Genomic DNA, 12,565 nt, shown 5'->3' on the forward strand with positions numbered 1-12,565 from the left:
TTTCATTGCAGATCAAAACGGGGGGGAAGGGGTCTTCTACAATTCTCTTTGGGAGACAGCTGCTGCTCCTCAGCTTTAGCTCAGTTCTCTGCATTGTGGAAATGATAGCGAACTGCTCTTACAGCTTCTCAAGTCAGAATATAGCGCCAAGACATTAATTCAATGCTTCCAACATGGTGCTCAGATGAGCTGCGTCCTCCTTGGAGCAATTACAGCAGCTGACAAACTGTTGGAAAGTTGGCAGTGTAGCATAGAGTGAGGTGTGATTAAAATCACCAGTTATTGCCACAAATGCATTTGGCTGTTGTGTCTGTAGTTCGGCAACATTTCCATTTGCAGCCTTCTATAAATCTCTTTTTGTCCATAAGGTCAGAAGGCCTGGCAGAGAAACATTTGAGTAACTGGATTTGCATTATTCTTTCAAGGTCCTTGCAAGGGCTTAGAATTCTTTTAAATTGTTTTATTCTCCTCTTTTCTCCTAGTTTCTCCTCTGCATCCTCTGGTAAGCTTTGCAGATCAGCTGGGACTTGTAGAATTAGCTGAAGCATTATATCAGCTTTTGAGATGTAAATGAATTTCTCTTGGGTTTAAATGTGCAGCATCCAACAGCAGATGTAAAAAATAAAAAAGAAAGAACATAAGACATGAAAACATTTTGCTCCACAAACAGACAAACTAAAGTTATTTTAAGAAGAATATGGAATCAAACTGGCAGAGCTTCTCCAATGTACAGCCACAAATTCTAAACCCAGTCAACAAAATATGAATATGTATCAGAGTTTTCAAGCACAATTCAAAGAATCATCTTTACATTAACTGCTTCTGCTCATACCTATGCTTCTGTGTGTCATTGAGGTAAAAGAAGGAATAGCCACATGGCTTGAGGCAGGCCCCATTCGCAACACAGCAAGCACCATCCATTTCCAGCCGACAGAACATTCCAGCTCTGATGGTCAACAGATGCTGATGAATGGGCACTATGCGAGAGATTTATAGAGAAGGCAAGTTGCACAAATTGCTTTATCACATTTTCCCTAAAAAGTAGTTTTAGTTACAAACTGTGGTGCACCTCCCTCCACCCCTCCTCTTTACCCCGGTTTAGTAACATGCAGGTATGTTTTTTGTGTCAATTGCCCAGTGGTGGTGCCAGAGGTCAAAAAATGATATATTTTAAATTAAAGTTACTATTCTTGAAGATGTAATGTGTTATTTGCCTCATGAAAACACAAACAATAATTGTATGTTTTAAATATATGATACAAAATATACCACATCTCTAGATGCACTCACTATAATTCTTTTAGAATTTTGACTTTTTTTTCCCCTAACCATTTAAAGTGTCAAAATATCACATGGTTCGCCTGCCCAACACAAATTAATGTTCTGTAAAGGTGAGTAAATTACTTGAAATTGATTAATATTTATTTACTGTCATTTTTTTATTGTATATGTCATTTGCAGTCCAGTATTTTCAGTATTTCTGTGTTTATCTCTATCATTATATTCACAGGGGGCATTGTAAACTTTTATTTAACTTGAAAATGTCATGAAGGGTAAACAATTATCATGTGCAAAATTGCAAAAAGATTTTCATGATAAATATATTTCCTTAATTGTTCATATTTGTGATTTTATATCCAAATAATTTGACTGTTAATTAATTCTCTTTTAATTTTTTCCTTGATTTAGATTTTTTTGGGGGGCAAAATGAGTTTTTCCCCTACTATTTCATATACACAATGAAAAAACAGCAGAATACAAGAAAAAGCATTTAAAAAAGTAAAAATCATTTGGGACACTAACCAAAACTTAGGTAGGTAATTTTAAATTTATTATTTATTTGCCTAATTGCCAGAATTCACAATTAATTAACTTTATTTTGTTTTCTCAAATCCCGAGAAAAAATTACAGTGAATTGATTGTAATAGTTTACATACTACATTATAAAAGTGTTTTTATATCTATTAATCTAATAGCAGAACACCACATATTAATTATCCACCTTATTGTTGACTTTTGGATAAAATAATAATCTGTTTTTGTTTGCATCTGCATTCATTAAAAGATGTAGGAAAGGATGCTTCAAAGCACCATCAGCTCAATGCTTAGAAAAATCTCTTGAGCCACTGCTGGTATTGCCTCTTGTTCAAACAATTGTTTGTTATGATAGAAACTGTTGCAATGCAACAAAGACAATAAATAATATACAACACATGGCAACTTAATAATGCATAATGAGCAGTGTGTTACACTTAGACACTCAGACAAGAGGATTCCTGATTTTTAATATTTAATTAATTGTCTCAGAGAGACAGACACTCTGGGAATGCATATTTTTCAGCCATGGATACAGACACTCTAAATAGGCCACTTATTTTTCCTATTGACCAATGCTGTCATCTAGTGGTCTAAATCAGTGAGGGCCTAAATTTTCAGTCATTACAGGCTTCCGGATCATGATAAGGGAAAGCTAGCTAAACAGATGACTCAGATTAATGCTGCTTTGTGTTTATTCAGCAAACCATCCAAATGAATATGAGACTGTATATGACATATAAAGCTTTAAATGGCCAAGGTCCCCTTTTATATCAGAGATATGATTGTATCCTATACCCCTCTCCCGCTGGCTCAAAAACTTTTTTAAACCAGGGAATAACCGGCTTTTAGTGGCAGACGAAACAGCTCACTGAACCGTGTCTACCTTGGTCAAAAGACTCGGCAAGCGCCACCTGTTAAAATTGCCTCATCTCTGATCGGCAAACTGTGGGAACAGCAGACCCATGTTGACCTGCTAATTTACATGATTGAAAAAGACATACGGATGTCAACACACTGCGCCAGTCGCGTCTGATCTAACAAGGCAAAACAAGTCTTTTTACATTCAATAAACCTGGGGAAGCACTCATAAGAGGGATTCGGACAAATAAAAGAGAGAAACAATACAGCACACTGACTACACCCTGGCTTCCTTACATGTTGTCCTCCATTGTTTATTCTCCTGATTTGTGTCGCATGTGGTACATAGTCTATGCTAACCCAGTGTGATTTTGTCACCAGACAAGCAGCTCCTGGACAGAGGCCATGCAGCTTGCCAGCCAGGGATTAGACCCAGCTTTTTATACTAATGTGAACAAAGCCAAATGCCAATTGTTAGCCTCTTTCCCACTGAAAATGGGAAAGAGGCTTTTTACCCCTGTCATCATAGGGGCTTCATCTGATTGGTCCCTGTATAGCTGTGACATCGTCCCGGAGAGAAATACCAGCTGTGCTGCTGCCATACACCTTTGTTTATAGATGTTGGAGCCTGGATTGTTTTTCAGTGTAGTCCTGTTTCTCTTACTGTATTTTGCTCTCTTTCATGCAGCTGCTTCCGAGCTCGTCTGCCTGGCTGTGTTTTTCATGGCTCCTGTGGAGCTGGTTTTGTATCTCTTCTTCTTTCTGCATGCCTGCTTCTGTCTCCTTGAACCCCAGTCGGCCTCGGCAGATGGCCGCTCACGCTGAGCCTGGTTTCACTGGAGGTTTCTTCCTATTAAAAGGAAGTTTTCCTCTCCACTGTCGTTACATACATGCTTGGTGTGAGGAATTAGTGTCGAGTCAATGAGTCGATGCAATCAGCTGGTTTTCTTTAAATCAAAATCTTTGGACCAATCTGAATTTATATTCTTGTTGAACTTTCTCTGTGAATTGCCTTGAGATAAAACGGGTTGGGAATTTTGTGCGATATAAATGAGTTGAATTTAATTAAATTTCTGCTCAGTTTGTCAATTTACATTCCTGAAATTAAAACAAATATAGGAAATTAATTGTCTATAAAAAGTTGCCACTTTGTTCTTTTTTCAACTTTTAAATGCAAATATCTCTACTTGTAAAAGTAAAGCTAAATTATGAAGAAACTACAGCATATCCTGTTAGACTATGCTCCCAATCAGCCCAATATGTGCATTCAAGCATGCTTTTAATTGTACACTTTCTTTATCTCACTAATAATGTTTTTCCTCATGGATATTGTTATTTGTTTCCAATTTGCTCAACATGTGTTGTTATACAACATTCCTTTTATCTGCACAGATGTGACTTTTTTTTCCCACCCTGAAAGTGTGTTTCAACAATTTGCCTTGATTATTGTTTTTACTTATTATCATTGTCTATTATTGCTTATTATTTCTTATCTGAGTATGCCATGTTATTAAAAAGGGCAGAGTCTTTTTTTTCTCATCAGTATTTACTCAACTCAACTCAACTCAACTCAACTTTATTGTCAAATGTGCTACATGTAAACATACAACACAGATGAAATTTCCATCCCCTCAACCCCACGGTGCATAATAAAATAATTTAGCCTGTAAGCTTTCTTCTGTCTATTTGCTATGCCACTGTCACACCCAAATTTTCCTGCAGTGGGAAATTCTATTCTATTCTATTCTATTCTATTCTATTCTATTCTATTCTACCATCAGTTTTTTGTAAAATTGATGGATGTAAGCTGTATATATTTCCCTTTTTTTATCTTCTGTCTTATGTTAATGTTTAGGAAGCTTTTTTGTTGTTGTTGGACAATAACTGACTCAGCACTTTATTACTACAACTTACAACACAACAGTAATGCTACCATACAATACAGGGTCAAACTACTTATTATGGAGCTGGTGATCTACATCTGCATCATCAACCACAACATCAGAATCAACCAGAATTGCTGATTTGACATAAGACAAACTGTAATTTTCCTTCAGGGGGAACAGGTCATGGGAATTATCTTGTTGGAGTTTATGTGCTTTACGGGACGGTCAGATAATTATTTTGAACATATTTCATCAAGTGCAATATGATATATGATACAAACAGTTTTGCTGTTAATTAGAAAAAGTTTACACTTGGAAAAAGGAATACATTAAACTGTGCTAATGAATGTACCTGGGAACGATGATGTGGTAGAATTTATGACTAGCTAAACCTTTAAAACGTGGTTCTGGTTTGTAGCAACATTCTTTTGAGTCTTTCCAAGACTGAAATTCAAAATCATTCAGAAGAGCACAAAAGACCCAGTACAACACAGCAAGCCTCACTCACTTTACTTTTTATAATTTAACACTAAGAATTAGACATTGCTGATGAAATAGAGCAGAATGGCTCAGATATTTTTTATTGAGAATGTCATGAACTCCAAAGAAAATAAAATATTGTTTGGAATGAAAAGAAATCAATAGAATATTTCTTTTTTTTTTTATCATTTCAAACTTACACAGCATTTCAGAGAAATGTGGCAGTGATGTGATTGTGATTTTCTTGAGCTGGTTAACAGTTTTTTTTTTTACACTTGTTCTACTTATTCTACTTTTTACTAGAAATTTTCAAATTGAGATGTCTGGCCAGTTAAGCAACAAGACAATAATGCATACATACACATACCTCAGGGGAAAATGTAGGTTTTGGAATTACCTGGATAAAGTTGAAATTCAAACCTGATTAAGATGCCATGATTTAGAATATGCATTAGTGTTTGAGAAACCTAGAACACAGTATTTCAACAATGTGGACAAAAATTCCTCAACAACATTTGAATTTCAACTGTTCTGATAGGAAGCACAGAAAATTAGGGGCAAGTTCTTTTTCCCACAGTACATCTGGGTATCTTTATGCTGTTAACAAATTAGTTCATTGTTTGAAAACTGAATTTGTGTCTTCTCATGTCCTCCTTGTTTGGTGAAAACTTGTCTTTGAAGATCTGAAATACTGTGACACAAACAAAAAACTGCCATCGTATGAAGAAGAAAAAAAATTTAAAGGAGAGTGTACTTGGCTTCATACGCTTAGATTGAAAGTCTTGAACAATGATTGGTTTGAGCTGTGCTGGAGCAGGAGCACACAAGAAGGTGATTGATAGGCAGGTAAGATTCTGCCAGCTGAATATACCCTTAGATGTCATAAGATACATAGCTGGGATTTAAAATGATCACAAAATACTGTTCTGAGTCTGACATAAAGAAGCTTTGTCAAGTGAAGACTGTGAATAAAAGAGGAAAACAAACTTACTTGTTTCCTATTAGACTAGTATCTTAAATAATGATTAATGAATTATACCAAAATCAAATATTTTGTTGATCTTAGAATGGCATTAAATTTTATTTTATGTATATTTGTATGGATTTCCATGGCAGTCATGTTTCTGTCGTCATGAGACCAAGACGATGGAGTTTATATACTTTCGTTAATGTCTAAATAAGTGCTTTACACATGTCCACTGTCTTTCAGTCGTTTTATTTATTTCAAAATTTGCATCCTTATTCTAATACTACAACTCCCATGAGCGTTAGTTGCAGGTCATCGCCATTTTGGGGGAAAGTCCTTAAATTGTGTCCTATCACGTTTTAGTTGGGCTTTGATTGACGGACCATCTGAGAGATCTCATTGGTTTCTATGTGGTTTCTAGGAAGTGAACGCCATGATTCTAACCACCTCCCACATGTGAGCTCCTGCCGAAAGCACCACGCGCAGAGAAACCGGTTAGGAACGCAACGTCATTCCTCGCACCACCGACTCGACGTAACGCAGTAGAAAGAGAGCGGAGCGGAGCGGCGTTGTCCGAGGCAGGTAATATACCGGCAGTTTTTTTTTATTCGTAGACTTAACATATTAAAAGCGACCAAATGATCTCCGTATGGTTTCCAAGGGAACGCAAAGAAAGTAGGTCGTATTAGATAAGAACAGGGTGGACTCTAGGGCCTGGTTATCAGCAGGCCTGACATTTTCCGCGCTCTGTGCTAGCGGCAGACCAAGCGGAGCCCTTCCCTCACGGTCAGTTCAACTGCAAGTCGCGGGCATGTGCTGTAACGATGATCGCCCTAGCAGTTTAAAGTGGCACTCGGGCTAGTTTATTACAGCAGACATGCACACCTTTCCAGTCTGCTTCCCGGGAAGCTTACTGTGTGTTTTTCTTTTATTTCAACGTCTCTCCAGGTGCTGAAGCTATTACAGCAGAAAGATGGCGGACGACCCCAGCGCGGCGGATAGAAACGTGGAGATATGGAAAATCAAAAAGCTGATCAAAAGTTTGGAAGCTGCCCGCGGGTAAGTCTATTTATCGGACTAGGTGTTATTGTTACGCCGCTGGTGTTTTGGATCCAGTTTATGGTTAGGAGCAGCGGTGTGAATGTGTGCTGCCGCAACAGCTGGACATCGAACAAGTGAGGCCGATTTTGGGAGTGGTTAGCATAGCAGCATTAGCTGCTATTCTGTTAGCCGGTTGCTAAGCGCTAACTATGGGTTGTCAGAGGGTTAAGAAATATTTGATACCACGTGATGGGTTTGCTATTTATGTATTTTGACAGGCTGCTATCGAGAAGCTTTTTTTTATGTCTGCCTCCTTAAAGTGTAGTGAGTTAGGAGCACCAATGCTAGCGTTAATGCTAGCACAGGCGCTAACAGACGTCATCTCTGGAAAGAGGCCGCTATGGGTGCCTTTAAATCAAAGCGCAGTTTAATGGGAAATAAGGATGCATATCACACTATGGTTATTTTGATTCCAAGTGCTCCCAAATATGTATATCACAGCTTGATCTGGTTTGATTTTGATATAGCTCACATGACAGATTTTTTTAAATCCCTAAAAGGGTCCTTTTGGTTGGTCACCTCATGGCCAGCGACCATTAAAGGTGTAACTTTAATGGTTGAGCCGCTTACTGTGGCTCTGTATGAAATCTGCTCAGGGATTATATAAGCATGCTATATGCATAGGCTTCACATCTGAATGGTGCGTCCTCAGCTGGGACATATTGCTTTTCTATGACAGCTTGTCATATAGTGTTGCGCAGAATCTGCTGTCCTGTGCTCTGAGGCCTGCTGTGTTAAAGCAGATGACTATTTGCCCTACATTCATGCTGCCCTTGCTACCTGCCTCTGTGTTTGTGTGTGTGTGTGTGGTGCTAGTGTGTACAAGTGTGCTTTGTCTTCCTAATAGGTCATGAAAATATACACAGGAGTAGTCCTTGCTTTCAAGGGCAGTGATTTGGCTGGTTATGGGTTAAAGATCACCTTTGTGGACTTATCACAAGTTTTGCTTTTTAAATTTTGCAAGTAGTGTTATTACTTTGTCTTTAATAAAGATACATTTTGAGTTGTAAGGCTGTAATAGAAAGGTCAGAAGTTTTATTGCATTGAAAACTTTTTCTTACTTACAAATGTTAACATGTCAGACCAAGAGTTGTTAGGTGTATTGAGCATCTTCGCTTGTAAAAGTCTTCATTAACTATTACTTGTAATTAAAGTTGTATATATGTTGTGGGTTTTTTTGTTTTGTTTTGGTTACACTAACTTTTGATCCTCATATCTTACATAGCAATGGCACCAGCATGATCTCATTGATCATTCCTCCAAAGGACCAGATTTCCAGAGTAGCCAAGATGTTGGCTGATGAGTTTGGAACTGCTTCCAACATCAAAAGTCGAGTTAACAGACTCTCAGTACTCGGGGCCATCACCTCTGTACAGCAAAGACTAAAACTCTACAACAAAGGTATGTGTTACAACAAAATCACCCTTTATTTTTTTTTCCAGGGATGCGTATAAGCTTGCTGGACCTTTATTAAAAAACCTACTGACCAGAAAGGAGAAGCGATGTAAAGTCGAATCTTAATCTTTTGTTGCATTCAAAAGGATTTTACAATATACTGCCAGAATATATTGTCTTGCTAATATCAGCATGTGCAACATTCTTAAGGCAAAGGACTGTTTGTAGCTTGGTAATTGTTCCCTAAAGTATTTGTAGTTTTCGACTTACATTTTACATGTTAATGTAATATTAGCCAGATAGGTTTGAGGCAACAGATGCTCACACCAGACAAAAAAGACAGCCCAATATAATAAAAATCAGATTTTAGAAGCAGGGATGATATGAGGAAAAATAGGCACACATCACACCTGATATAATCTCAACAGTTACCAGTGTTATTGCCTTGGCAAGGTGTTCCTCTATGTGAGTTCTTGTAATTGTGGTTAGTGACGATTAAAAAGTTATGAAATATTCTCTCTATAATCTTCTGTTTTGTAAATCTGTAAGTTGCATTAAGCATCTTACAAAATAAGTACAGCTATTAAAATAAACCTCCACTACTATCAAAAAGAGAACTTTACTACTGCATTGACACTCAATAGTACAACTTTACTAAATGGTACTCTATTGTGGCATTTAATCAAATTTAAAAATGTTAAGATGAAAGATTGGTTTAATGGATTCCTTGTAGGAGTTTTAATACCTGAACAAACAATCTTAATCACCCTCAATGTTTGAGATATGCAAACATTGGATTTTTTTCATAACTATTATGCAATAAATAATTCTTATCTTCTTCAGTGTTTAACAACACACAAACTTAACAATCCCTAAACCACACTTAATATGAAATTTTATAAGAACTGTAATATTTTCAGACATTGTAGAACCCCAACCCCCTGACAAAACCATAGTCATTTTCTAAACTAAAAACACTTCATTTAAGTTACCTCTTTCCTCAAAATGCTGTCGATTTACCCCCCAAATAGACTCTTGTGCATTGGTTTTTAAGTCTTACACTTGTCTAACCTGTATGTCTGCTTTCTTTCAGTGCCACCAAATGGTTTAGTTGTATATTGTGGCACAATTGTGACAGATGAAGGCAAGGAGAAAAAAGTCAATATCGACTTTGAGCCTTTTAAACCAATCAACACCTCTTTGTACCTCTGCGATAACAAATTCCACACCGAGGTGAGCTTAATATGACATCCTTTTATTTATTGTTCTTGTAGATAATTTTCAGTGTGTAAGTGGTGCCTTTCCCTCATTTCACAGGCACTGACAGCCCTGCTCTCTGACGACAGTAAGTTTGGCTTTATTGTGATCGACGGAAGCGGGGCTCTCTTTGGCACGCTGCAGGGCAACACCCGAGAGGTGCTGCACAAGTTCACTGTGGACCTACCCAAGAAGCACGGTACTGCACAATGATGATAACGCGTTTTTTTTTTTTTTTTGAACAGCAGGGAGGATTATTAGATAACTAGGCTGCGTTGGTTTAATATAATTTATCTCCCTCTTACAGGCAGAGGAGGACAGTCAGCTCTGCGTTTTGCTCGTTTAAGAATGGAAAAGAGACATAACTACGTGAGGAAAGTGGCTGAAACCGCTGTCCAGCTCTTTGTGTCCAACGACAAAGTTAATGTGGCAGGAATGGTACTGGCTGGTTCTGCTGATTTTAAGACTGAACTAAGTCAGTCTGACATGTTTGACCCTGTAAGTTTGCAAATTGCCTTCTCAAATGTTAAAAAGTGTAAAGCCACAGAATTTCTGTAGTTCCAATATTCAGTCTTCAAATAAATGAAGACAATAATTTTGATATTTAACAGTTTTATGTATTTTATTACAGAGGTTACAGGCTAAGGTTTTGAAGCTGGTTGACATTTCTTATGGAGGAGAAAACGGTTTCAACCAAGCTATCGAGCTATCGGCAGAAGTCCTTTCAAATGTTAAGTTCATCCAGGAGAAGAAGCTCATAGGTACATTTATTGCTTTGTATCCTCATGTACGCTTAAAAGTGTTTTTCTACTTAGATTTTTATGTTTATTTTTCTTTCTACAGGGCGGTACTTTGATGAGATCAGTCAGGATACGGGGAAGTACTGTTTCGGGGTGGAGGACACGCTGAAAGCCCTGGAAATGGGAGCAGTGGAGATCCTCATAGTTTATGAGAACTTGGACACCATGCGTTATGTTCTACGCGTACATGGGGCCGAAAGCAACGGCGCAGAGAATGGTACACATCTTATTACCATTTTAAGTGTAACTTTAACCCCGATCAATCCATGGGATTATTGTGCTAATAAATTCTGACCTTTGCGCTTTAATTAATTAGACGAGAAGGTTCTGTACTTGACGCCTGAACAAGAGAAGGACAAGTCACACTTCACAGACAAGGAGGTGAGCACTGCATATTTAATTAAATAAGAACTATGACACATGATGCAGCGTTTCCAAACTCATTATTCCCTTATGTATTTATTTAATTTCTTAGACGGGGCAGGAACACGAGCTGATCGAGAGCATGCCACTGCTGGAGTGGTTCGCAAACAACTACAAGAAGTTTGGAGCAACGCTGGAAATCGTAACGGACAAGAGTCAGGAAGGGTCACAGTTTGTCAAGGGCTTTGGAGGCATTGGGGGTCAGTATAAGGAGGTTTATAGTAGAACACACTTGTTTAAAATGATCTTTACTTTAAAGATTGAGCCCTTGCAGCTCTAAAATGTCCCAAATTTGAGTAATTCTATGATCCTGACATTTTAGTGACCCCCCAAAAAACAATGTTCTGACTGCAGGGAAATTGCTTACTTTTTCTTTAAATCTCAATTACTTTGTGTACTCCAGATTTAATATTTTAACATTGAAAACTTGGTGATATAACTGGGGCAACAGTGGCGTTGGAGGGTTGTCGGATCAAGCCACTGTTCTAACTTTCAGTGTCTTGTCCTTGGGCAAGACGCTTCACATGCATTGCCTGCTGATGGTGGTCAGAGGGCCAGATGGCGCCAGTGTACAGCGCCCTTTCTTCTGTCAGTGAGCCTCAGGGCAGTTGTGGCTACAATGTAGCTTGCCACCATCAGTGTGTGAATGGGTGAATGACTGAATGTAGTGTAAATTGCTTTGGTCAAGTCTCCTGACTTTAAAAAGTGCTATATAAGTACAGGTCTTTTACCATAACTGGATATGTGAATACAAATAATGCAAAAATGTATCAACCAGATATGCTACAGGTGATGGGGTCTTTATTAAAAGAATACTTTAAATACTCATTGGTTGAATTAATAAAATCTTTAATGTTGCAGCTATTCTGCCAAAAGTAACAAGTTGTCTGATGTTAAATCTTTTTGTGTCACACAGGTATCCTGCGGTACAGGGTGGATTTCCAGGGCATGGAGTACCAAGGAGAGGACGACGAGTTCTTTGATTTGGATGACTACTAGGTAGTCTCAGACTGATATTGGGAGAATAAAAAAAGAAAGGAATGAATGAAGAATTAAGGAAAGAAAAATGCCACCTCTCTTGCAGCAAGTGAGAGGGGCAACCGTGTTGACCATATATATGACTGACACACCTTCCGATTTAACTGTTGCATACACAAACTTGCAAAATACATCTGTACACAACAAAAAGCTTCACAGAGGCTCAAGAGGAGCGAGAGTTTCCTTCATCCAGAGAGGGAGAAAGCCCTTCATGAAAAAAAATCCCTGCCTTAGAGTGCTGGTTCCTTCCCCTTGTTGGATTGGACTTGACTCACTTTGATTCTTTTTTTTTTCTTTTTTTTTGCCCCTTCTCCCCTCCATTTTGAACGAACACAACAGCAAGTTCCCAGAGTTCTTCTTGCCCCCTTACTCGGTCTGATGATGGACTTTGGACTGGTTCCTCAGATATAGAAAATATATATTTTCCTTTCTTGCCTCTTCATCTCCCTACTCTCTTTCCCTCTCCTGTTTGCTTTCTCTCCTCTTTTTTTTGCATTTCATTTTTTTACTGGTAACTGCTGCTGTTGTATTTTATGAGAGTG

At 38.1% G+C, this 12,565-nt stretch overlaps 1 protein-coding gene across 3 annotated transcripts; it reads left to right on the top strand.

Annotated features, from left to right (window-relative positions):
* Window positions 1–6,436: 6,436 nt before the first annotated feature.
* etf1 (eukaryotic translation termination factor 1) lies at window positions 6,437–12,354 on the top strand. Of its 3 annotated transcripts, none has more exons than XM_015380275.1 (11): window positions 6,437–6,591; window positions 6,958–7,068; window positions 8,336–8,511; window positions 9,599–9,738; window positions 9,823–9,961; window positions 10,070–10,260; window positions 10,394–10,523; window positions 10,606–10,779; window positions 10,879–10,943; window positions 11,038–11,185; window positions 11,902–12,354. In XM_015380275.1, exons 2-11 carry the CDS (start codon window positions 6,983–6,985, stop codon window positions 11,982–11,984), a joined length of 1,332 nt encoding a protein of 443 aa, XP_015235761.1. In that variant the 5' UTR covers window positions 6,437–6,591; window positions 6,958–6,982; the 3' UTR covers window positions 11,985–12,354. The 3 variants fall into 3 exon arrangements, with proteins under 3 accessions (XP_015235761.1, XP_015235763.1, XP_015235762.1); XM_015380277.1 differs by having other exon boundaries at window positions 6,567–6,587; XM_015380276.1 differs by lacking the exon at window positions 6,437–6,591 and adding an exon at window positions 6,593–6,795.
* Window positions 12,355–12,565: the final 211 nt, after the last annotated feature.

The sequence above is a fragment of the Cyprinodon variegatus genome, unplaced genomic scaffold (assembly GCF_000732505.1).
Source record: "Cyprinodon variegatus isolate N-32 unplaced genomic scaffold, C_variegatus-1.0 Scaffold210, whole genome shotgun sequence".
NCBI lineage: Eukaryota > Metazoa > Chordata > Actinopteri > Cyprinodontiformes > Cyprinodontidae > Cyprinodon > Cyprinodon variegatus.

Bases quoted from the DNA above. Each gene is read 5' to 3' on its own strand.
- etf1 (XM_015380275.1), top strand. From the start codon at position 6,983: ATGGCGGACGACCCCAGCGCGGCGGATAGAAACGTGGAGATATGGAAA. The intron at 10,261-10,393 runs GTAAGTTTGCAA...ATTTTATTACAG, and splicing joins AGTCTGACATGTTTGACCCT to AGGTTACAGGCTAAGGTTTT. The intron at 10,944-11,037 runs GTGAGCACTGCA...TTAATTTCTTAG, and splicing joins CACACTTCACAGACAAGGAG to ACGGGGCAGGAACACGAGCT.